The sequence below is a fragment of the Rhopilema esculentum genome, chromosome 8 (genome assembly GCF_057945365.1).
Source record: "Rhopilema esculentum isolate cy_ngs chromosome 8, ASM5794536v1, whole genome shotgun sequence".
Lineage (NCBI taxonomy): Eukaryota > Metazoa > Cnidaria > Scyphozoa > Rhizostomeae > Rhizostomatidae > Rhopilema > Rhopilema esculentum.
In genome coordinates, this window is record NC_142822.1 from 4,814,885 (window position 1) to 4,840,718 (window position 25,834).

At 35.8% G+C, this 25,834-nt stretch overlaps 5 protein-coding genes across 6 annotated transcripts in view; 1 reads left to right on the forward strand and 4 right to left on the reverse strand.

The window, feature by feature from the left end:
- Window positions 1-3,846: 3,846 nt before the first annotated feature.
- On the reverse strand, window positions 3,847-5,602 carry LOC148959825 (choline/ethanolamine transporter FLVCR1-like). The gene is made up of 2 exons (XM_089109794.1): window positions 4,780-5,602; window positions 3,847-3,875 (listed from the first exon to the last, which is right to left on the reverse strand). The coding sequence occupies exons 1-2, from the start codon at window positions 5,600-5,602 to the stop codon at window positions 3,847-3,849; spliced, it is 852 nt and encodes a 283-aa protein (XP_088965920.1).
- Window positions 5,603-5,667: 65 nt separating this feature from the next.
- On the reverse strand, window positions 5,668-16,170 carry LOC135694916 (mediator of RNA polymerase II transcription subunit 8). Its single transcript, XM_065213800.2, has 11 exons — window positions 16,059-16,170; window positions 14,140-14,249; window positions 13,372-13,406; window positions 12,159-12,268; window positions 11,273-11,315; window positions 10,840-10,937; window positions 10,181-10,268; window positions 9,621-9,692; window positions 7,576-7,611; window positions 7,031-7,190; window positions 5,668-6,006 (listed from the first exon to the last, which is right to left on the reverse strand). Exons 1-10 carry the CDS (start codon window positions 16,074-16,076, stop codon window positions 7,066-7,068), a joined length of 735 nt encoding a protein of 244 aa, XP_065069872.1. The 5' UTR covers window positions 16,077-16,170; the 3' UTR covers window positions 5,668-6,006; window positions 7,031-7,065.
- Window positions 16,171-16,177: 7 nt separating this feature from the next.
- On the forward strand, window positions 16,178-20,068 carry LOC135694914 (ribitol-5-phosphate xylosyltransferase 1). Of its 2 annotated transcripts, XM_089109779.1 has the most exons (2): window positions 16,178-16,538; window positions 16,958-17,088. In XM_089109779.1, exons 1-2 carry the CDS (start codon window positions 16,267-16,269, stop codon window positions 16,998-17,000), a joined length of 315 nt encoding a protein of 104 aa, XP_088965905.1. In that variant the 5' UTR covers window positions 16,178-16,266; the 3' UTR covers window positions 17,001-17,088. The 2 variants fall into 2 exon arrangements, with proteins under 2 accessions (XP_088965905.1, XP_065069869.2); XM_065213797.2 differs by having other exon boundaries at window positions 16,267-20,068.
- Window positions 18,090-21,231, reverse strand: LOC135694909 (kinesin-like protein KIF13A). The gene has a single exon (XM_065213791.2). It carries the CDS (start codon window positions 21,229-21,231, stop codon window positions 19,087-19,089), a length of 2,145 nt encoding a protein of 714 aa, XP_065069863.1. The 3' UTR covers window positions 18,090-19,086.
- A 1,178-nt stretch (window positions 21,232-22,409) lies between these two features.
- Window positions 22,410-25,834, reverse strand: part of LOC135694907 (ubiquitin-protein ligase E3C) — a 34,338-nt gene continuing 30,913 nt past the window's right edge. Inside the window, exons 26-27 of the mRNA XM_065213790.2 lie at window positions 25,644-25,774; window positions 22,410-24,277 (exon numbers count right to left, since the gene is read on the reverse strand). Coding sequence (XP_065069862.2) covers window positions 24,110-24,277; window positions 25,644-25,774 — 299 coding nt within the window. The 3' untranslated portion in view covers window positions 22,410-24,109. The remainder of the gene's footprint in view (window positions 24,278-25,643; window positions 25,775-25,834) is intronic.

Below are 25,834 nucleotides of genomic sequence, written 5' to 3' on the forward strand. Positions count from 1 at the left end.
GAAGTAATAACTGGTTATGTAGAGTATGCGCAATGTGGTTTTAGGCGAAAAAAAATTTCAAGAAATTTGACCATTTTTGCAAGGCTATAGCCTTACTTTTTTTCAAAAAATGACCCCGAAATCAGACAGTGATAAAGCCACTTAACTCAGCTAGAAATTAAATAATGATGAAACTTTACAGTTTAGAAGTAATAACTGGTTATGTAGAGTATGCGCAATGTGGTTTTAGGCGAAAAAAATTTCAAGAAATTTGACCATTTTTGCAAGGCTATAACCTTACATTTTTTCCAAAAATGACCCCGAAATCTGACACTGAAAAAGCGATTTATTTCAGCTAGAAATTAGACAATGATGAAACTTTACAGTTCAGAAGTAATAACTGGTTATGTAGAGTATGCGCAATGTGGTTTCAGGCGAAAAAAAATTTCAAGAAATTTGACCATTTTTGCAAGGCTATAACCTTACATTTTTTCCAAAAATGACCCTGAAATTTGACACTGAAAAGGCGATTTATTTCAGCTAGAAATTGAACAATGATGAAACTTTACAGTTTAGAAGTAATAACTGGTTATGTAGAGTATGCGCAATGTGGTTTTAGGCGAGAAAAAATTTCAAGAAATTTGACCATTTTTGCAAGGCTATAACCTTAGATTTTTTCCAAAAATGACCCCGAAATCTGACACTGAAAAAGCGATTTATTTCAGCTAGGAATTGAACAATGATGAAACTTTACAGTTTAGAAGTAATAACTGGTTCTGTAGAGTATGCGCAATGTGGTTTTAGGCGAAAAAAAATTTAAGAAATTTCACCATTTTTGCAAGGCTATAGCCTTACTTTTTTTCAAAAAATGACCCCGGAATCTGAAAGTGATAAAGCCACTTATCTCAGCTAGAAATAGAACAATGATGAAAATTTACAGTTTAGAAGTAATAACTGGTTATGTAGAGTATGCGCAATGTGGTTTTAGGCGAAAAAAAGTTTCATCAAATTTCACCATTTTTGCAAGGCTATAGCCTTACTTTTTTTCAAAAAATGACCCCGGAATCTGAAAGTGATAAAGCCACTTATCTCAGCTAGAAATAGAACAATGATGAAACTTTACAGTTTAGAAGTAATAACTGGTTATGTAGAGTATGCGCAATGTGGTTTTAGGCGAAAAAAAATGTCATCAAATTTGACCATTTTTGCAAGGCTATAGCCTTACTTTTTTTCAAAAAATGACCCCGGAATCTCAAAGTGATAAAGCCACTTATCTCAGCTAGAAATAGAACAATGATGAAACTTTACAGTTTAGAAGTAACAAATGGTTGTGTAGAGTATGCGCAATGTGGTTTTAGGCGATAAAAAATTTCATCAAATTTGACCATTCTAGCAAGGCTATAGCCTTACTTTTTTTCAAAAAATGACCCCGAAATCAGACAGTGATAAAGCCACTTATCTCAGCTAGAAATTAAAAAATGATGAAACTTTACAGTTTAGAAGTAACAAATGGTTGTGTAGAGTATGTGCAATGTGGTTATAGGCGAAAACAAATTTCGTGAAATTTGACCATTTTTGCAAGCCTATAGCCTTACTTTTTTTCAAAAAATGACCCCGAAATCTGACAGTGATAAAGCCACTTATCTCAGCTAAAAATTAAAAAATAATGAAACTTTACAGTTTATAAGTAACAAATGGTTGTGTAGAGCATGTGCAATGTGGTTATAGGCGAAAACAAATTTCGTGAAATTTGACCATTTTTGTAAGCCTATAGCCTTACTTTTTTTCAAAAAATGACCCCGAAATCAGACAGTGATAAAGCCACTTATCTGAGCTAGAAATTAAAAAATGATGAAACTTTACAGTTTAGAAGTAATAACTGGTTATGTAGAGTATGCGCAATGTGGTTATAGGCGAAAACAAATTTCATGAAATTTGACCATTTTTGCAAGGCTATAGCCTTACTTTTTTTCAAAAAATGACCCCGAAATCAGACAGTGATAAAGCCACTTATCTCAGCTAGAAATTAAAAAATGATGAAACTTTACAGTTTAGAAGTAATCACTGGTTATGTAGAGTATGCGCAATGTGGTTATAGACGAAAACAAATTTCATGAAATTTGACCATTTTTGCAAGGCTATAGCCTTACTTTTTTTCAAAAAATGACCCCGAAATCAGACAGTGATAAAGCCACTTATCTCAGCTAGAAATTAAAAAATGATGAAACTTTACAGTTTAGAAGTAATAACTGGTTATGTAGAGTATGCGCAATGTGGTTTTAGGCGAAAAAAAGTTTCATCAAATTTCACCATTTTTGCAAGGCTATAGCCTTACTTTTTTTAAAAAAATGACCCCGGAATCTGAAAGTGATAAAGCCACTTATCTCAGCTAGAAATAGAACAATGATGAAACTTTACAGTTTAGAAGTAATAACTGGTTATGTAGAGTATGCGCAATGTGGTTTTAGGCGAAAAAAAGTTTCATCAAATTTCACCATTTTTCCAAGGCTATAACCTTACTTTTTTTCAAAAAATGACCCCGGAATCTGAAAGTGATAAAGCCACTTATCTCAGCTAGAAATAGAACAATGATGAAACTTTACAGTTTAGAAGTAATAACTGGTTATGTAGAGTATGCGCAATGTGGTTTTAGGCGAAAAAAAATGTCATCAAATTTGACCATTTTTGCAAGGCTATAGCCTTACTTTTTTTTTCAAAAAATGACCCGGAAATCTGAAAGTGATAAAGCCACTTATCTCAGCTAGAAACTAAAAAATGATGAAATTTTACAGTTTAGAAGTAATAACTGGTTATGTAGAGTATGCGCAATGTGGTTTTAGGCGAAAAAAAAATTTCATCAAATTTGACCATTTTTGCAAGGCTATAGCCTTACTTTTTTTTTAAAAAATGACCCCGAAATCTTACACCGAAAAAACGTTATATCTGAGCTACATTTTGAACAAAAAAAAAACTGAACAGTTTTAATGTAATAGTTTATTTTCACGAGTGGATGCAGCATGGTTTTAGGTGAAAATTTTTTTTTCCAAATTTGTCATTTTTTCAAGCCTTAAGCCTTTTTTAAAAACTGGTGTGTAAAACGCAACGTAAAAACCTGGTTATCAACTTTAATACGACAAGTTAGGAAAAAGAACAGTTGAAAGATTATTTGTCGTTTATAGATGGACACAGCGTAAATAGCTTTAAAAGAATGGTGTCTTCCTTTCTGCTTTTGTCTTTTGTTGTTGTCAAAGGCTATTATATTCTCCGTAATTTCATTGATTGAGGTTGAGGAAGGTGTCAAACTTTCCATTATTTATGAAATTGTTAATCCAAAGATAGGTAATGATTCTACAAAGAGAGTAAATAGATCTTGCTATGACTGGCTAAAAAGGATTAGTCAATGCTCTTCCCAAGTGTAATTAATTACTAACCAAAATTTTAATTATATGCTTTTGCGGGGCGAAGAATATTTCTACTATAATTTAAAATTATTTTATTCACTAAAATCAACAGAATATTCAATAAAACAACACTATCTAATGAAACAATCCACAAACTCCACAAAGGTACGTGAATATGAAAAACGGAAATATGAAGACGAATGAATGAAAGATTGCTTTATTCCAGTAATTTATTCTTAGAAGATTTCAACGGAAGAGAACAAATATCTTGAAAGTTTTCCATTGAAATTAGGATCGGATGTAAAAACTGAACTGGGAAGTCTAAATTATGCTCAACCTGATTCCTGAACTATCATGTAAATTCACTCCACTTAGACTTAACATTTAAAATCTGAATTTTTGTAATAACCACACGGTATATCAAAAACATATTATATTTTGCTAGCTGCGTCCAAAATATATTTTGCTAAGCAGCAAGGATACTATGAGAGTGTCCTGAAAAAGGGAGAGAGGTTATGGTTCTTGATCTTAGTTCCCAGCCATTTTTAGGTAAAAGCCCTTTCCCAGTGAACGTTGGCTAGACGTTATACTTAACTTAAGCAATAAATGCAATGCGCATCCTGTCCCAGAATGAATTTCCCAGTTCCAACTGCCTAAATCCCAGTACTGAAATCTCATTTCCCTATATACCCCCCTTAAGCCTCTCCTACAGCGCCAAAAAAATCGATGCCAGAATTGTGCAGCTAAGAATGACGGTTTGTTGATGCTTTGAAACATTGCCAAGTATTGCAATAGTTTGATAATCGCTCTATTTGTGTGGTTGATTATTATGAAAGAAAAAAACATATTGACGAAATTATAAACACAATACAGACACCTATAGCCCAAGCAAATACGGCTACTTTCCATAATAAAACCAACAACAAGAAACAAACAATTGTAGTAGCAAGGCTTAGAAAAAACATGGCTGCAAACATCTGATCTTTTGACTGAGGTGAAAGTTTAAGCTTTTGTGCAGAAATCAACAACTGTAGTCCGATAAAGGTATGCATAAAGAAAAAGGCGGAGTATTTCCCCTTGCTTGATGAGCTATCTAAAATATAAGCAAAGGCAAGGATAGAAGAAAGAAATGCCAACTGACAGATGCCTGCAATCCATTTTGAGCATTCCTTTTTCAAGATTCTCCCAAAAAGAAAAGCGATCACCATAGTAACAACGACTGCAGATTCTAGTAGGCAAATAGGCCATAACGAGAAAGGGTCCTGAACACATAAGACTGAAACCAGGAAGAAGCTGAGGAAAACCGCATAATTCAGCCCGCACGATACCATTTTTCGCGTTAAAAGAGTTTCTTTAAAGTGCAAGGCCCAATGTATAACATTACTAGAGGAAATATTGCCTGTACCGCCTATATCCATGGTGACATGTCCATGGGCAGCCTCGTACCCCTGCTCAGCATCATTTGGTGGAATAACAAAGGCTCGATAATCTGAATCAGGGAGTTTCTTTCGTTCTTTCAGAGCGAATGGAATGAGTGCAAAAATAAGAGTTGAAATAACTGCGTCCCATAAGAAATATGCGTGCAACTTGGATCCTGTTTCTTTCATTGATTCACCATCTAAAAATAGGACGACGGGCACTACGCAACCAAATACGCAACCTAATGTTAAAGCCAATAAACCCAAAGGAAACAGAGCTTTGCTTTGATTCTCCTTTCTGCCTGCGAAGAGAAATCCAAAGGACCATGGAACTGCGCAGGCGATCAGCATTTGTCCACCGAAAATGATGGAATAACCGCTTGGTGAGGTTCCCTTGCATTTGACTGCACACCCCAATGCGTTAGCGAATGCTGATACCATCAATGCTGGTAATGAGCTTTTCCGTGTAAACAGTGATGTAAGAGGAAGCATGGCTGCCATGAACAGCGGAGATATCCAAAATATAACTGATATCTCTAAGAACGACTTATCGTAGTACTGATTTAGTTTTAGTGTCAAAGTTGGGAACGAAAACCACGAAGAGATGGCGCTCACAGTAGTAATGAACCAAAGGCACAAAGAAAAACGCTCCTTTAAGACAAACTTGGAGGAACTTTTAGTTCCGGTAGGCACAACTAAACGGTACTCCTCGGGAGCTTGGTTTCTTTTAGGTCTGTTAAACTCTTCAATGGCACATTCCACAGGGTTTACCATTCTTATGGCAACGTATGACGAGTTCTCCATTGTGCCAAACTGAGACAGGGTAGATGCCAATATATTGCTGGCAAAGGCGAGTAAAGACACAGAACTGAGCAGCTCAGGTATTAAACACGCTTTAGACTTAAATATCAAACTTTTATTGCTACCAAATATATTGCTAGAGATACAATGCAAGATGTATCAGCTGAAATTTGTCACTGAAGATGTCTGAAATTCCTGAAGGAGATTGGAACAGCGAACAGTTCTGACTAGTCCAACTGTCTCAGCATCACTTTACTTTGTGAGCAACATTCAGTAACATCCGCTCAAGAATCTTTGTTTATGATAATAGTCATTTGAATAAGTTCTTTGCTATAAGGTCATATATTCGCAATCGGATAAAACCTCTGTGGTCACTAACCAGCATGGATATTCCTGACACGAATGCTCTATAAGCGTAAAGATAAACATCTCTCACAATTTCAGACAGAGAAGAAGCTCATATTAAACGAACAATGCAGGAAGGTCGCAATGAAAATAAGGCTTGAAATTACCTGGTAATTTTAAAGTCATGCAAACTTTATTTTACTAAACTCCTGAAAAATTAATCGTGTTAACATGGAGAAGCCACTTGTGGTCGAGAATTAGATTATGCTGAGAAGTCTTTCAAACTTCAAAATGAAAAAGCAACAATACACAGAGAGCAGCAGAGTTATATCAAGTTGTGATTCGCTGACAAATACCGGAAAATATGACTATGTATAACTGTGCAAGTTGCGAGAAGAAATTAAGATTGTGGTCTAATGTGGGGGTTGGGGACCTGGTGACCAGGTCACGTTGACACGTGATGTGATTTTGAAACAGCCGTCTGTTTATCTAAGGGAGATAATGTTAAGTACATACATATGATCCCCTCAGAAAAATAACATAACATGAACATCGATTTTCCACATGGAGCCTTGAAACTCACAATGTAAAGTTTCAATAACTGTAAAATGCTTCGAAAATCTCTTCGGAACACTTAGGAGTGAAGCTAACAATGTGACTCGACCCTGCCTTTTTCGGTATTCAAACGTGCAATCTGCTTAAAGAACTTTTTATTTGTAAGACAGTGTAGACGGAAAGCAAGAATTTCTTTAACGATGCACGACTGTTGAAGGGTGTTATCTTGATTAACAAAGCATGCTTTGCTTGTATGATCTGATAGCATGCTTTGCTTTTATAGTGGGAAAACCCTACAGCTTAAACCACATATAGACCAAACCCTTTTCCTAATCACTATATTGTTCTTCAAATGAACGAACTTATTCTGGCTAGTTGTTATAATGCTATTTCCACTTTTTAAAGCTACACTAACAGAAACTCTTCTTTAAAATGGAGCGTATTTTTTAATTCGTCTTAGTGCCAGTACAGTAAATTTTCTGAAAATATCTTCCAGTGACTTGCTATTCAAAGCAAAAATTACCTACATACCTTGTAAAAAAGTGGCCAATGGTTGTTGCTTGTGCTCACTTCTGCTGGCCCCGCGGTGCTTGATGTCCTGCGTAAGGATGACTGCGAACATTCGCCTTCATAGAACTCTGAGCTTTGTTGTGCAATGCGGCAGTATTTGCCTTCTGATCTGAGGTGGGTCCTGAACAAGGAAACACAACCAATCATTGATCGCAGACAAAGATGGCTTTATACGCATGCGCAGGTTTAAATTCCCACATGAACCGCACTGCTTGAACATCAAATAACAGATCACCTGTCATCCTTCGGGCAAGTAATGGCCTTCGTGGTTTTTACGGGGAATGATGAATGGCGTCACACTGTCAATCAGTGATACGTGCGACCTCATTGTTACGCTTGCACGAGAGCCACCTGACCCCACACCCAAACCCCTAAATTGCAATAAAAGCTGGAAAGGAGCAGAAGAAACGTTGAAGCTTGGTACCAATTGAAACTTTCTAACTTGTTGTAACGGTTTCATCATCATTATGTTGACAATAATCAAGACTGGACAATGAAATTCTCACCTGACTCAACTGAAACTGACGGCCTTCTTCTTAGACCTTAAAAGCAGATTAAGCAGATTTGAAACACGAAAAACCTCTAGTCAAGCCACAATATAAGAGTTTCTGGAAGGATACTTGTAGTTTCGAGGCAAGAGTGAACTGATATTTCCTTTTCAAACCATAGAAAACAAAAAAGGGGTTTAATACAAAAAACCCGTCATTCTAACATTACCCACCTACGAGTACAAGTAGCTCGTATTCAAGAAGACTGACTTATCAACACGAGATATCAATGGTTTAATAGTTCTGTGCAAGAACAAAGATTCACATTTGAGTGAGCTAGCATTTAATATTTACGTAGCTTATTCAATATCGATATCAGTATATACACCTACAGAGACATCCCATAGCCCCCGAAGAAAATACTAAGATTAGCCTTAGGTGCCAGTTACACTATACCGGATTGCTATCGGAGCGGAGTAAATTTCATACCGGATAGTGAAAATCACTCCGCTCTGGAGGTGATACGCAAATCACTCCGGAGTCACTCCGTAGCGGAGCTTTTTAGGGTAACCGCACGAATCCGATATGCTCCACTTCGCAACAAAGGATTTTCTTACTGTTTTCTGATTGAAGCAATGAGATCGTTAGTGAACAATAGCGATTTCTGAGATTTTGTTGCTGTTGGATAATGCCAAATCGAAATCACCCCAACATTTTTGTATTTGGATTTCATCTCTACCCAGATTTTATTGAAGTGGCCCTTTGAAGAAAAACATACTTTAACACATCAGATAGGAACACAATCTCGCTATCTGTCCTACGAACCCCATCATTTATCTCTCAGTTTCATGGTTGTCTTCGTCATTTTATGCATAGCTATTGAAAACGAATTCGCAACAGCACATAGATTCAAAATATCATCAAAAAATTTAATCTGGTGGATTTTGTGTACCAGAAATGCAAATGAATGCAGGCTTATGAGCGAGCGGAGCGTCGTAGTGTAACTGCTACCCTAAATATCACTCCGAAGTAAAAGTTACTCCGCTCTGCTCCGCTCCGATAACAATGCGGTAAAGTGTAACTCTAGCCTTAGAAAGAGAAGATAGATCCTAGCCTCAATCACAAGATAAAAATATTACTTTTTCTTTCGAGGCCTATTAGATGCTTGCGTACCGGGCTTCAACGGGGAATAGCCTTCTATTCATTGACGTTTGGATACCAATTTATTGTAGAATGGCTGCAATATCGAGGCAAAATTGAATATTGCTTCAATACATTTTGTAAGCCCTGATAAATTTGTGGTGCTCGTTTAAATATTTCCACAGCACAGGTTATCTCAGTACAAAAAAGTATCTAGACGATCTCCTGATTAAAGGAGTGGTTAAGGCAGGGGAATTGTTGCTCTGTGGCTCCTAGAAAAGGGCCGGGAGAAAATAATTATCGGGGGGCCCGCTCTTCATCTCCAATCGCAAACCACAGGTCGCCCAAAATGGTACGTACCTGGAAACCATGCACCAACGAAAAATTACAAAGACGCCAGTTTTTACCATCTTTAAAGGTTCCTCTGCTATATTTGTTGGGGGTGTATCCCCTTTTCTCTAGCCATAGTCTCTTTAAGACTGCAAAAATGTGGAACAAATCAAATGCCGAAATACATACTTAACACCAACACAAACGCGACAGAGCACTTATTTTAGAATGCTTTTTCCAGTCATTTACCACGTTTAAAAATTTTTTAGGCATACTTTTTTGCGAATTTTTCCCGGATTCCCGCCTAGCCACAACGCCCCTGGGTTAAGGGCAATCTTTTTGCAGCACCAAGAAGTTCAATTCATGAAGGCCATTAAAGCGCAAATTTAGCAGGAATCCAAACAGATAAAATACCTTAAATTTTAGCTGTAGTGGTGTACTGAGCAAAATAGTTTATCTATAAAGTGTTGCATGAGTTCAATTTAGTAAATTTTATTTAGCTAGGCCTAGACAACAAGATAAATTGTCCTTTATGTAGTCACGCTTCAGTACAGAATCGAAAACTTGGAGTGCTAGACAAATGATTAACAAACCTGTTCCGCTAGAAATTGCATTCAGAAGGATATTCGTATCATTTGCAGATGGCGTTATTGCTATCTTTTTGGCTGCAAAAATGAAAATGTAAGGCAAAGTTAGACGTAAATTAGGGATATCGAAGACTTGATTAAGGAGACAGAAATAAAATTATCTGACAGATTTGAGACAGAGGCCTGCGACAATGAATTACTTTTTTATCAAGCATTGATAAAACGCTTTTTCAGTGATGCCAGAAATCTGACTGCTATTTCGTTTATTCACTGATACATTTCTTCGTTGCTTTATCAACAGGTGTATTCGAAACGAAAGAAGCTTTGAAGAATTAAGGGCTCACGCCTCAACAGCAGAAGTGTACTCTTTTTCTAACAAATGTATGAATGAAAAAAATAAAACATGTGAAGATTACATTGTAAATTCACAATACAAAAGCAAATTATTAAACATAAAGGTAGTAAAACGAATTTCAAATTCGAGTTAAGTATAGAAGCTAATCAAGGAGTGTAGAATGTAGACCGCAAAGATTTGTTGACATCAACTAAAAAGAAAACGTTCTCACATGTGTTTTCAGAATCCCATTCTTCTCTAGCTGTGGATATCATGTCAACAATGTGTGACGTCAGTTCATTCAGAGTGGAGATCTGACGCTGTGAAAAAAGTTTAAACTAAGTCGTTCATGAACAGAACACAGAGGTGGATACTTTGCTTTCGATTGTTTGTGGTCCTTGGGTGTAAAATTTTCAAGATCTTTCAGACAGCGATTAACAACGCTTTTCCTTCACTTAAAATACTTCTGAAATTGCTTCCTTAGAATACTTTAAACTTAAACTTCCATAGTAAACGCTTGTGACAAGCAATTATTTCTTGTTTACATAATGGGTTAAAGGGGATATGCCAAGTTTTTGTTAACAGACCAGAAACACGGGACATTGTGGGTTATTCTTCGGTGGTCGAGAATAAGAAGACACCCTGGTTTTTCGATAAACTGTCTAAGAATTACGAAAGGCCAAACTTCCTAGACCTTCATGACTTGGTATTGCTGGCAAATTTGTTCTTAGGTTGATGAAAGATCATAAACTGTTAAACATCGGGAAAATCGGGAAGGCCTAACCTCAAAGCAAGCCTCCTTTCCTAAAAAGCTTATTTTTAATTGGTTCCCAGGCAGTACCTTACTGTATTTGAAGTCATCTGTGGTGCGAGAAAACAAGCAATTCTTACCTGTGCTTCTTCTGGGCTGAGATCGGCAGCGTTCTTCGCAAACCGCGCCTCTTCCTTTTCAACATCAGGCTCGTACTTGGTCCTCAGAGCATCGGGGACTACAAAATATCAAAGATGTTGCCCATTCAAAGCTCTCTAAAACGCTTTATTGCCAATAAGCACGCAGGGAGATAGGATAAATCGGTGCAATTTTTTCTAACGATTTAAGGAAAGGCAGCCGAGAAGAGATTCGATAAAGTTAAAAAAGAGACAATGACCAAGACAATGACCAAACATCAAAGTCACCAAAGGTTTTATCGATTGTAATTCACAGCAATGTAATTACATTGATACCGCGTTATATTGTGAATAAATATGTTTCTTTGAATAAGCTTTCAATCCGCTTTTTTGTACAGTGACATGAGATAAATAATTAGGAAAAAGAAAGTCTTACCAACTTCGTGACTAAATGATTGGATTCTACCTTCAGTGCCTTTCTAAAATTTAAACAGGATTCATAAATGGCGATTTAAATTCAAGTTTGAGTTAAAGACTATGATTTCAGACACAATGCAGCTCTATATATGAAAATACGTTGCAAGGTAAGTCTAGATTTTTATGAAAGAAGATCAATTCATTTGGCAACATTCAACCTTCGACTGTTGCTTTGTTTTTCCTCTAACATCTGTTCTTCTTTTATTTATAAATTTAAAGGTATATTGTACCGCAAAGCAAGATTAACTGCTTATAAAATCCACATGGTAAAGTGATAAGTCTATTTTTAAAGTATCACTCTCAAGCAGCTCGGTCTACTGAAATAAACAAGGTATTACACGCTTATAAGGCAGAATAACATTGAATAGCAGCGTGGTAAAATGAAAAAATAGAGAGCTGATAAAAGAACAGATCATTAGAGAAATGAGGCAAAGCTGGAACAATACCAAGCTTTGATGGAGAAGTTACGATAAAATTTATAGTCTAATAAGGGCTTTGGACTGTGTAGAAATAAACACTTCCAAGAATGTAATTCCACTCAAAATGTAATTCTTGGATAAAAAATAGACAACCATGTTATATTGCTAACAAGCTCTGAAGTTTTCGGACAAAAAAACAGTTTAGCTTTACATGGGGGCTTTTCGCCCACTCTGACCCCCATCTACCCCACTGCAAATTACAAATAATATTTCACATCACCAAGTTTTACTGGATTTACCCTTTATCTGTAGTAATTTCCTTTGTTAGCATCTTGATTGTGTATTAGAATTTTATAATAAACAGAAATAAATAATAAATGTTATAATAAAAATGAAATCCACAATAAGCAGTCAAATTTTGCTAACCTCCAAAGATTCATCCCTATCCAAGGAAACCATTATTGGAAACAAGACCAAATTTCTGAGAATCGGGATTCGCTCACCTTTTATCATCTTATTCAGTGTGTTGATCTGACCTTAAAGGAATTCAGACATTATCACTTTCATGACAAAGGAACCTGGTGTTTTCAAAGAAACAATACAAGCTCCTGCTTCTTTTTTTGGCGTATATTTCTTTTTCGAGACAATAAAGGCATATTTCAGTTCCTAAAGAATGGTGCATTTCCTACTAATGAAAATCTCCCCTGAAAACCTTTGAGGTTCTTGAATTTCTGGGAGCATGAAGTTATTCACAACAATACTTATACACTACTCCGATTAACGGCCTCGTTCTAGAGATTGCACAAAATATAAAAATATCAATTTTTTATAACAGAATAAGATTTAGCACTTTAGTTTTAGTCCGGCTAGCAGATTTAAAACTGATACGCATTATGTTAAGATAAAAAGTTTAAAAATGCCAAAGTATGGCAGCTATGAAAATCTAAAACTTGACATCCCTGTTTCTTTTTGTGGCTAATTTCCTTAAAGAATTATAAATTTCTGTTTCTTATACAACCAAAACCAGGGAAACTTTGGATTATGATTTGAAGCTGAGGTCAAAAACTCCACATGAGTGAAAAGAAGAAATTTATTCAAGTTTACAAAACAAGGCTGCTTCATGGAATATTTCAGGTTTTTTTCACCAAAGTTTATCAACTTATCCAGAAACCTTGAGCAATAGCAAGATGCACCAAACAAAATTCAAACAAAATAAACACATTTTGAAGTTGCACTTGAAAAGCTATTAGTAGAGAAGGCATATATTAAAAACTAAATACAGTTCAGTTGGAAGACCTATTTTCTGTTTTTGTGGTATATGCAGGCATTGATTTGAAAATAATTGAAACATTTTCCAAACCCTATTTCAAAAGAAGTAAATATCATAAAAGATAAGGACACCAAAAACTGAAAATGATCAAACAATTTAGTCTTGATTGAAGAAAGTTGTTTGACAAATTAGAAGCTTGTTCTCTTTAAAATGCTTATGAAAGGTACTTAGAAAATTAGAAACTTCTTTATACAGATATATTGTAGAGTCTGTATCAATTTCACCTTTTAATTTTGCAAGAATTGTCTCCTGATCAGATGCCTTGAATAAAACTTATTAGATAGATTCAAAAGTTTTACTAATATTTACCTGAAAGTACTGCAAAGCTATCCAGCATTTGAGGCCTAGAATTTAATGATATGAACAAATCTAGTATTCCTGATATTGATAAGAGAAAATAGGTTAGCAAGATAGTAAGCAGTTGAGACTTTTAGACCCCATTTACACAGTAAAGGAACACTTTAGATCAGGGACAAAGTTGTTACTGAATGACCTTCAACTGACATATGCTAAATAGATCTGTCACATTTTTTACGTGGTTAGCTATATCACCATTAATGGGGCTATGAAAGCATAGCACCAGTGACCTAGCTCTACTTAAGGCTTTTGCCATCACTTTCATTATGGTAAAACAACTAATTTAACATAAACCATAGATTTATCATAAAAAGAGAATTCTCTGGTACATTGTAGGATTCCCCATGCTGTTTGACTAAAATTGTTGAATCGATTACCTCAAATGTCCACCAACACACTTAAGGGGCTTGCCACCCTTGCTTTCCTACAGAGCAACTTTACCCTGTGTGTCATTTTTAAAATGTGGTTGCTCCATCTGTAGCATGCACATAGAAGTTTAGCAATAAAACTGGCCTTGTTTATTCTATGGCTGATTTTAAATTTTCAATTGGTATACTCTGTAGACTGGCTTACAATCTGGCAGTTCATCAGAAAGCAGGAAACCTTTCAATCCAAAACACTTTTCAACCAGAATTTGAACTGCCATCAAATGAATAATTTTTATGCCCCTGGCAGAGTCTTCACTTGCCGTGGCTTTAGAAAATTCAAAGCCCAACTCACCAATTTGGATTTTCATGTTCCAATTTGAAAAGAAAAGAAGTTAATGTTGTCTTCAAATCCTGTACTCTTGTTATCAACATGTCAATGGTCGTCTCTAACTGTCTCTCTTCCTAAAAGTAAAAAAATATTAAATGAAATTAAATGAGATTTTATTGTTTTTAGGTTACCAAAACATGCACATTTAACAAACTTCACATCCTATCAAAGCATAACATTTATTTCAAAAGATTTGATAGGAGTCAATTGAAGAAAGTCAAACCATAACAATGACCTTAAGTCCTTGCATGAAATGGCAAGTGAAAGTCTTTCTGACAAGTTAAAATCAATGACCCCACACGATTTTCATAGTTTCATTTTGATATTGGAAATAGCTTTGAACTTATATGTTTGTTTCATCATATATCATTTTCTTCATTTCATTTCACTTTGCTTTGTTTCAATTGGTTTTGTTGGATATAATAAGCGATGAAAAAAAAATTTGGCAGGGTCTTAACTGTCCCACAGATTGCACAGGTGACAGTCAGAATTTGAAACATGTTTCATGTGAAATTATGTCACAGAATCAATTTTTAAAAAAAAAAATTTTCTTCATTACTGCAAACAACAAACTTGACAGCAGCTTGAAGGAAAGACTGGTCGCAAACATTTTCTCTATCAGCAACCCAAGGTATGCCTAACCTAATACAAGAAATGAGTTGATTAAAAAGGAAATTATCCTACTTGCTTCCTTTGTCATCTCTACTGCTTACCCTACTGCATAAATTATGGAAAAAAGGAGTGACAATCTAATAACATTATCGGGCTGCTCTGGTATCGTTTTTGAGACCCTACTGGTTCATCTATTGTTTGAGTGCATCATTTGCAATGCAAAAGTAGCTGACTGCACAGTGGCAAACATATGTCTTTTCCTGTACACTGTGACAGTCGTGCCTTAGTTACTAGGTAGAGGCTGTTGCCTCTTCATTGCTACCTGCAGAAGCAGAGGCAGGAAGTAAACCAAGAGAATGTTTCTGCTAGCTAAGCAGTGACATGACTATTCAAATTCACATTCTCAAACAAATTGAATCAAATAAATTTTCCAAAGGAAAGGGATACTTGGAAACCTACATACCAATGACCATGACATCCAATACTTTTAGGGGTACAAGTCTTAATTTTTCACATTTTGAGGGAACTGCAAAAAATTGACCAAGTACATGACAGAACATTATATCAAAACATTAAGCTCTGAAGATGTTTCTATCATGTAACTAATTGTCTGTAAAATATTGTAACTAATTCTTGGATGGAAATAAAACATTTCTGTACATGAAATATTTGAGTATAGAAATCAGGAATTTTTTAAAAAGAAATAAGGGTGTGATCCCTAAAAAGTTTATAACCACGCCCTTTTTATGCGACAGTCAAAAAAATCTGGATCCGCGCCTGAATCTGGTATTTCAAATCTGGAAAGAGACTATTTTTAATTGTTCAATTTTTATATTCTTTTAATTATGTTTATAATACTATTGTCTTTTGTAGAGGCAAATAGTTCAATTTACAGTTATCTATATGTTGTAATGGATGCATTTTTGTTGGCCCCTTAAAATCAACTCCGTGTGGGGGCAACTCAATTCTCAAAGAAAATGAAAATAAATGAAACCTCCTCTAAAAAAAGAGCATGCAACCACTTATTTACACATCTTTCTAGTCTGTAAAGTTTTAAATTCGCATACGCTATATTGCATACTATTCTTGTACATTTACACATGTTTTTATTTGTTTTTGCTCACACAAGGTCTTGTCGAGAACTGCCATGCTAACCGCCAAAGGCTGGGATGCTTTACATTAGATGGTTTGTGTACAAGCTCGTACCTGCGTACACAAAAATGCTGCTACCTAGATAAAGCTTTACTTGAAATAAAAACGACGAGGTCTACCTGGAGCTTTTCACCCATTTTGTTTTCTTCTAACAAACTCTAGAAATCAAAGGCTTCATGAAGGCTTCTAAATGCTTAGGCCATAGCCACTGATCAGTGGCCATAGCACACACCATCTTCGGACAACCTCTTTTCCGATTTTTAATGAAAACATGGGAGAATTTTCAAGTTTCTAATGTCATAAAAGTTATGGGGATATGTATAGAAGATGAGGCGGTTAACACTTCTAAAGCTAGTGGGTATTGTTTATTTCATATTCACTGCATACGCCTTGATTCATATTATGCGAGTTTACTTTGAAAAGTCACACAAGAAAGATACAATCAGCCTAAATTTCAAGAAAACCCGTCATACGAAAACAAAGCCTAATTTCAAGGTAACCCACAACGTGGAAATATGGGGAAAAGCAGCAATTGGACTTTACTTATGGCAGCATATATTCGAGGCCTCACTAGAGAATACCAATGGGAAGTTTTTGAGGTATGGAGAACTGCAAATTGAAAATTTTAAGTTTAGATTTCATACAGGACCTTCAGTTACACCACAAACAGTAAACCAGGATGTACAAAATGCAATTTTGGTTATAAATGGGAGGGACCCAAAGAAGGTTAAATTTGCTTCAACGTGGCTAAAGACGTTGACAGAAATTAATAAAGTAAAAAATCTGGCAGTGGTTTTACTTGGTAATGAGCAATGCCATAATAATTGGTTGATGCCTTTCATGGCAAGGAATGGTGGCATCATTAAATCTGCCTTTATTATTTATGATGTTCCATACATTGACAATGTTAATTTCCATCCGTGGCCACTTGGAGTTGCAACATACAGAGATTTTCCAATTGTACATAGTGATAGCAATTTAGTTATGGCAAGGAGAAAATATATTTGTAATTTCCTAGGAACTGTGTACAAGAATTCATCAAGGATTACATTGATAAATGAGATCAAATCTGGTAAAAATTTCCAAAAAGACTGCCTTCTCAATCCAAGACATAAATGGTTACCAGGTGAAACTAAAGAATCAAGTGACTTGTATCAGAGTGCAATGAAGGATAGTGACCTGACTCTTTCTCCTGTTGGAAAAAATACAGAGTGTTATCGCATCTATGAGGCAATCTCATATGGATCTGTCCCTGTTATTGAAGATGTTATGACACCAGGAGCATGTGGTCAATCACTCTCAGATAATGGTTTGCAAACCCCCCTAAGAGTACTAAAGAGAATGCATGCTCCAGTTATATACATAAAAAATTGGAATGAACTTTCAAGTATCATAGACCGAGAGAGACAATATTCACTTGATTTCAAAATAAAAAGAAGAACAGCTTTGTTGCATTGGTATCAAAAATTTAAGTACAACTTAAGGAACCAGTTTATAATGAAACTTAAAAATGGTTTTAATCTTGATTAGTTTATGCTTGTACAAGATGTTACATGGCTCCGGCAATCCAGATGCAAAGTCAGCACTTGTATAGTTACCTTGGATTTATATCCCCCATTATATTTTATTATTTATTCTATAAGAACCTTTATGGATGTAGTTAACAATCAGATTATGTTAAAACACCTTTTTTTAAATACCACCATATCATTAAATACTCAATCTAAAATTTCCGTTATGTCACCTTGCTTTGGTATGCTAGAATTTTCTTCAAATATTCATTCAATAAGAATTTACTAAGGAAACAGTTTTGTATTTGGTTATTAGGAAGTAAGAACATTAAACATTGATAGTTTCTTATAATTTTGATAAGAATAGGGTAATAATGATGCCCTTGCTTCTATTTATTCAAAAATAATGATTTTGTAGTAGAAATGTTGCGAAACATCTTTAAAATTTTTAGTAGTTTGCCTCTCTGTCTAGTGGGGGGAAGCTATATCTTTTAAATCCACAGAACTCTCAAAGGAATTTCATTTTTGAGAGTTGGTCATCATAAGTAATTTTTATTGGTTGAAGGGAACCTGAGAGCTTAATCATTGTTTTGTCCTTTGCCTAGAAAAAACAGAATACAAAGAATCATAGACAGCAGCTACATAGTTGATGGTCGCAGATGGTTGTATCATAAAACTTTCCACTCTTTTACCAGCCTAACTAATTGACAAAAATATTTGCAAGGCATACACAAGGACAGTTTGCAAAAAATGTTGTCAACTGAAAGTGTGAATGATAAATTTTTGACCATTCATCTTACTAAAATGGGAAAACTAACCCCTCTCCCTTTAAAGTTTGCAAGGGATGCTCCTAAATTACCAAACCTGTGTTGCAACTTTTGGTAAATAGATATATGACAAACCTGTGTTGCAACTTTCGGTAAATGATTAATAAACCTGTGTTGTAAGGAAAGTTTAACTCTAATAGCTTCTGGTTAATAGATATACTTCAAGGCATGTTCTTATTACTTCCATAGGAGAGTGTTCTGAGACTTTGACATTAAAGAATATTAGCATCACTGATAGCTCTAAGGACAGGGACCTGCTTTGATCAAGTAATTAATTGTACATAAGTCTTAATGCATTTTGAAGCTGGTTTATAAGGAACAAGTGTACATATATTACATTTATAACTAACACATACCATGCACTAGCTAAAACAAAATATAATCTTTTGAAGTCAGTATTCTTTCTGGTTTTCAATCAAGAAGAATTATTACGTTATTCAACAAATAAATAATGCTAATCAAGAGTTGCTGTAATCTGCAACAAATTTTATAGCAGTTTACTCAAAAGTGTTGCCTACAAAAATAATCTCTATATGGAGTTTTCAAATGACACAACAACTCATTGTTGACATAAGATGAAGTGATACCCCAAGTCTCCCATAAAACATCCAATGCTTTATACCTTCTGTGAAATAAGGGTTCACATTGAAAACAATAACTTTTTAAAAATTAGTTGTAATAAGGTAATCAAACATTCTATTATGTGACTAACCATTCAATGAATGGTTGTTAAAGGATCATGTTAACGCCAACATTAGCAATTAGTTTTGTCTAAAAAAGTTAAAAGTTTTATGGTATCAAGAGCTTTTTCATTCACTTAATGGTGACGTAGGTCTTTCACCGCTCATGCTTATTTGGTCTCTTAAATCAGCAATTTCTTGCCTCAAGTTCTGATTTTCATCAATCAATTCTTGATTTCTTGAAGACAGGAAAATGGCATCCTGAATAGAATCTTCCAAAAGGGCTCTGTACCTTTGTTCCAGTGAAGCTCTTTGTTCTTCAAACACTTCTCTGTAATTTCTAAAAGTCTGAAAATGTTGCAGTTGCTGTAACTCTTGTTCTTCTTTGTGTCTTTTATAAACTTCTTCGAGATCCTTCTTTATTTGCTTTTTCTCTGCTTCCAATGATTTGAGTTTGATTGCCATTACAGATTTCTCTGCTTTCAAGTCAATCAATTCCATTTCAATCTTTAAGGCTTGATCTTCATTGTACTGACTTCCATGGGCTACCTTCATTTTCAGATCAGCCTTCTCCTGCTCACTTTCAATTTTGATCCTATCCATTTCATCAGCAAGGGTTGCTATGTTTTCTTTCTCTAACTTTTCTCTCTGCTCTGTTTCTAGTTTCTGCAGCAAATCCCAGTTGCCTTTCATTCCAGATGTCTGTGACTTTGCCTCTTCCTTTTCACTTTTTTGTTTTTCCTGGATGTCTTTTAATTGCTGTTTCAACTTTTTCATTTGCTCACTCTCTTGCTTCAACTGCTCTTTCAAACTATGAATTTCTGCAACTTTCTTTTTTCCTTCATCATCCCCTGCTTTCCCAATTTCTGTGAGTTTTGAATACTCAGTTATCATGTTTTGCAACACATCTTTCAAGTCATCAACAACTTTTCTTTTCTCCTTGTAGTCAATCATTAGCTTATCTTTCTCTTTCTGCAATGTAGCCAATCTCTGTTGAATTTCTTTACTTTCCTTTTTCATTGAATCTAGTACCCAATCCAATATCCCTTTATTCGACAAATGATGACGTCTTTCTTCCTCATACATTTCAGATAGCCTTTCCTTCTCTTCCCAGGTTTGCAACTTTGCAATTTGCAAATCTTTAATGAGCTCCTCCATACGCTCCACATCGCTAGGCTCTGGCATATCAGTAATCACACCAGATGTACCTGCCATTTTGTCTCTTAACCTGTTTATCTTTTCTCTGAGTTCTGAAATGACCGCTGTATTGTCATTTTGATTAATGCGAGGCACTGTTTTGATATTTTGCATTAAAGTACCAGCTTGCAAGGTTGAAAGGCTCTCATAATACTCAGAATCAGATGGTGATATCGTCAAAAGAAATGTGGTAAATGAATTACCACCCAAAGCATCTTGTAAGAGCTTGGTCAGTGAAGATTCTCTGTACTGTGTGGTTGAAGATTTTTGGTTATTTAGGGTGGAGATGACTGAAGACAATGAGGCAATACTTTTTGAAACAAAATTACTGTCCTCTGATTGACTAGAGTGGTTCGACCCTGCAAGATCAATAAATGATACCCTTGAAAGCAAACCCTGCTTTTCTCCTTTGCCTTTGGCTTTCTGTTCAAAGGAGAGAGTGAAGACTGTACTTGCTTTGGCTCTGGATGCCTCAAAATCTGAGACTGTGAATTTGCTCACCTTGTTGCCTTGCTCATGAAGTCTCACAATATCTTCATGTGTGCTGACAGTAAGCTCTGCAATATCATCAATGTAAGTGCCTAACTGTGGATGTTTTCTTATCCTGAGATCCCGGCCACTTGGATTCAAAAGATCGCGTACACATTCATCCGAAATTTCTGCAAACGAAACTGTCATAAAAAAGCGCTTTTCCTTGGATGACTCTTCGACTTTCTTGGCCAACGCCTGGCTGAATAGCGCAAGCAAACCCGGTTCTTCGAGTGAACCAGTCAGTGTATGCGTTTTCCCAGATCCAACTTGTCCATATGCTAAGACTGTTGAATTATACCCTTCCAAAGTACGACGTAGTAAAGTTTCACCTAGTTCTTTGTAAACCTGGTCAGTTTTTGTGTCCCAAAAATAACAGTGACCAAAAGCAAAGTTGTGCTCTTTAACGCCGCTTGTTGGGTATGGGTTATGCAGAAGGATCCTATCTCCACTTATTTTTACCACTCTCGTTGCACCCCGCGATTTCTCATTGTCAGTGATAGGTCTGCACCTTACAACAACTTGGACAGGCTGCTCGTTCTCCACCATTTTGTACCGGAACCTCTCTCAACAATATTCGGCCTAAATCAGAACCACTACAACGTTCCGGATCAACGGCTAACCATTGCGAAAAATGTTCTGATTTTACTTCTTCTAATGATACAGATCAAAATTCCGAAATAAACAAATGAAACTTTCAAGACCAAATAAACGAACCTCGCAAGTGCAGCTAATTGTTTATTTTGTTGTTGGATGCAATCTAGCTCGGCATGGTAACACCCCAACAACGAAACGAAACAGAGACGTGGGCGCATTAAATTTTTCAGTGAAGTACGGAACGCGCACAATAACACATGGAACAAGAACATGGCGACAGAAAAATAACTGCGTTTCTAAGGACGCTAAATCAGTCAACTTCGAAATCAACAATATTGCCACCCGACGAATCTCATAACTTCATCTTCAAATTCATAAAATATCTTGAAACTTGCAGCATAGGCTTACTTGACCTGTGATTTTTTGCGTATAAAGAAAATTATAACAGGAAACTTTAAAAGTCTTCCAAAATGGATCTAGAATTTCAATAAACATTTTTACATTATTTAATATGTCGTGCTCGAAATTTTTGCAAACAAAAAATCCCCAAAACTCTTATTACGTAAGGGTCAATTCTAGGCGTTTTTCAAATTTTGATACCTATTTTCTAAACTATTTTGGCAGGAACAACGAAAATCGCAAGGAATGATACTATATATGAAGAGAAGTAACTCATTTGTGGTACAAAGATGTATCTGAATCAATTGAACAAAAATTTTACCCAGCCATGTGGGACTTCATTAAAGTGATTCACATTTTCAAGTATTTTTTAAACACAGTCAAAGAAGAACTACACTTGTTTTTACTACATTTGCATTTCACTATCTACAGACCTTTGGCAAAAATGGACCCCAGATTTGAAATTGGCATGGTGAAATTTTCTCAGAAGTACTTTCTTAAAACCATCTCAGGAAAAGCTTAATTTCGAAAGTGGCATGTCCAAACAACATGAAAATTTTGTCACAGGATAAATTAACCATGAAGATTCCAATTCTATTCTTGGGTCCATTTTGGAAATTATGCAGATGAAAATTGACAGCCCTAGCCGGGAACCTCGTATAGTTTCAAGCGTAAGATAAAAACTTTTCGAGGATGAACAAATTATATATCAAGAAACTCTTAGAACGTTTCTTTTAATTTCGCAAATGCGAAACATTGTTTGTATTTCAATGGAAAACTGAATAATCCCAGGGAGAGGTTATGTAAAAAAATAACTTTTATTTAACATAATTAGCATAATTTTTATCATGGCTTTTCTTCAGTTTTGAATTACTCAAAAATGGCATGATTGTGGTTTACGTCGCGATTCGAAGAATTTTTGCTTGAAAGGAAAAGTGCCGGACTGCGCCCGTGGAAAGTTGTGGATTCGAACCACATTGAACAGTACTTGAAACTATTTTGCAACCAAAGCGATGAATCCACTAGGCTAAGCAGGCACGGCTGCCACAAGCGAAATTCCTTTGAGTTACTTGAATAGCTGCTTATTGAACTAGACCAATGTTTATATATTTGTTCTCTCGCGGATGAATAATTGTGTAATCCCCCGTCATCGCGTTTCGAAGAGCGCCCGCTTCGAAATATAAAAACGATAAATCGGGGGGTGCTTCCATAAAAGACATAAGCAGTACAACCCCTAATTTTGCCCACCCCCTTTGCGCATGTACCCACCTATAGCTTGAATATTCCCCTAGTTCAGGAAACCAAAAAAAGGTAAAATTTTCTTTGTAGTATTGCGGTATTATTTCAAATTTCTTAAAGTTAAATTCAAATATCAAAAGGGTAAAAGTGGTACGATGAAATGGAATTAGAAGGGTGTAGAAAACGGTCACTGGTTAATCACCTTCAACAGTCTAAATGTTTTTTTCAACAACTGGTGACCTTAATAATCGCGAATAAGAATTTTGTCTTCTTTAAGAAAAGGTAGGTTTTAAGCTATTTCGACAATTTAAAGATATGCAAAAAGGACAGTCAAACTGTATAGGTACTCATCAAACTTAATAGCCCTTCTCCTGAATGCACCCGTGCGCTTTTGATATGCCTCTCCCCCTTTGGTGCGTACGTACTTACAGTCAGCAATGCTGGAACGAACAAGGGGCAATTGGGGGTATGAATTAGGCTTTCAAGAATGATTCTTAGCTTTACCTTGTTATTTATGATTGTATGTTAGTCTGGAACGTTTATCAAAGCAAAGCTTCTTGTAAAGGCAATGAACAGAAGTCTAGACACGTGGACAGTCAAAAGTATTTAGTTAATTATATCTAAACAGCAAACATTTGGACAACTCCCCAGGCGAGCACGACTATATAGTCTTTGGCAAGGAGGTCGTCGCATCGTACCAGAACCTCCTTCGCTCCCATCAAAATGCTGAGTGAACGTCTAGATGTCTTATGTTTGCGTAAACTATGCTCAGGGACGCTGGAACACATTTTGGGGTGAAGGGGCTTTAGACAAATTAGAAAACGTCGGCTCCGGCGTGTCTGTTACCTCATCTCTTGAAGCTTCATAAGCAAAGCACCACTGTTGGTATTAAGAGTTGACACGACTTTGAGCGAGTGAATATTTGAATGACTGTGACGGATTGTATGAAAAGTAAAACATACGAATTAATCACCTTTGCTAATTACAAAATTGGTTTTCTTGAATAAGAAAATAGACTAAAAGTTAAAAACTCAATGACAAAACAAAACAATAAAACGTGTCAATTAACTGTTGAAAATCAAATTAAAAAAAGTTTAGCAAGAAAATACTTTTCTTTGTAATAGAAGGCAAGGGCTGAATTACGAATAACATTACTTTTAAAATATAACTTTTATGAAACCAAACCTAAAGACTAACTAAGTTCAAACCCAGCCTCTGATTCAACTGCATACAGTAGTCTCGATTTCAGGATTTCTGCTGTTTCATATTCAGGTAACTTTAGAATGTTCATGCACGTGCTCGCGCTTGGTAAACGGTCTTCTTTGCCACCAAAATGAATACACATTTTAGGATAGAGGTCCTAGTAAGAGAAAAATCAGCGATTCATTGCATTGATGTTTTTTCATATGATTATAAAACTTTACTCAACTGGCTTGTTTTTTTGTAGGACAATTACGATGGACCTGTCTTGCATAAAAAATCGACGCTACAGAAGTATTCGCTGCTAGATATTGTTCTTAGCAGTTTAGGTGTAAAGAGAACTTCGTTTTTATCTCCGAAATAGTTTCCTATGATTGAAAACAGCAATTGAAAGTACACGCACCCTGTCATGGCAGTTCATAGACTTAACTTTGTAATTAGATGTTAATTAGAAAATACAACTTGGTTCAATGCAGTTAGAGTACTTTGTTCAGTAACTGTACTAAGATGCCTATGTAATTAGTCGAAAGTTCTCTGCAAAAAATTTGTACAAAAATAGTTTTGGAAATATTTCAGTACTCGAATTCAGGCTTCCTTATCACTAAGAGGTAATTGGCTGCAAATAGATCTTGAACAGACTTGCTTTAAATAAGTTCACAATCCTATTTCCATAAATAAATTAAAAATAATAGCAATTATTTTACAGTCTTGGCTAGCTGATCATCCTCTTCTTTTATTAAAAGAAAACTGAATAGCGAAAGATGAACTGGAGTAGCATGTAAAACCCCGGAATCTTTACATCGAGATTAAACATTATTTCAAAAAATTGTGACCCCTCTTGTTGTGGCTAGCCTTTAAAACTTTTTTTCCTCCCAGCCCAGAGAGAAAATATCCTTCTACTAGAAAATTATAGAGGAATTCTGACATTTGGCAACAATATTTAAACACTAATTTCCAACTTTGGATTTAGCTATTTACCTCATCCCATTCCCAACAATACTAACGTATTCCAAAGGTATAGTTTATGACAGAAAATTTCCTATTTTAGGGGCTGTTTTAGTATAGAAAGACAAGGCCAAAACGACGTTAGGTTTATGCTTACATGGATGGCATCAAATATGGATCGGATCTAAAAGAGGGTTACATCTAAAGTGGATCGGATCTAAAGAGGATCGAATCTAAACTGCATCGGATCCAGTGGATCCAGCTTTGATACGGACGGGCCTACCACCTACCTTTAGGGTCCAAAAAATAACGCACAAGCACTTGACCGTTAGTATAGCAACGACAAGACACCTATTCGAAGAGATCCAATTTAAGATCGACCCGTTTACACAAGGTTAAAGTGAATCGGATTTGAGCTGGATCCCTCTCGAAAGCATATGAACGTAGGTCGGACCCACGAGATCCCGGCTGAATGTGAGACCTATTTGTACTCAAAGCAGATTGGACCCAGTTTGGATCTGATCCACTTTCACTCGTATAAGCGAGGCCTAGAATAGATATAAAGATGAAATGCATTGTACCTTGAAACCAAGGAGTGGCGGTCTTGAACAGCTCGTGACGAATTTGATGAATTTTCTTCGTTGATCATCGTTGAATTCATTCAAAATTGACCAAAGGGCTTCGATGTAATCCTGACCATCTTCGTACCCACCTTGAATGGCAATTTAACATCTAACTAAATACCAAAACCATGGCGGATCTTTATTTGTCT

Coding starts and splice junctions, on each gene's coding strand:
- LOC135694909 (XM_065213791.2), bottom strand. CDS start 21,231: ATGGTGGAGAACGAGCAGCCTGTCCAAGTTGTTGTAAGGTGCAGACCT.
- LOC135694916 (XM_065213800.2), bottom strand. Junction 12,269..13,371: donor TAGCTTTGCAGTACTTTCAG/GTAAATATTAGT, acceptor AATTCCTTTAAG/GTCAGATCAACACACTGAAT. Junction 7,612..9,620: donor TGCAATTTCTAGCGGAACAG/GTTTGTTAATCA, acceptor TCTGCTTTTAAG/GTCTAAGAAGAAGGCCGTCA.
- LOC148959825 (XM_089109794.1), bottom strand. CDS start 5,602: ATGGAGAACTCGTCATACGTTGCCATAAGAATGGTAAACCCTGTGGAA. Junction 3,876..4,779: donor CATGGATATAGGCGGTACAG/GCAATATTTCCT, acceptor TCCCTTTTTCAG/GACACTCTCATAGTATCCTT.
- LOC135694914 (XM_065213797.2), top strand. CDS start 16,267: ATGAGGCGGTTAACACTTCTAAAGCTAGTGGGTATTGTTTATTTCATA.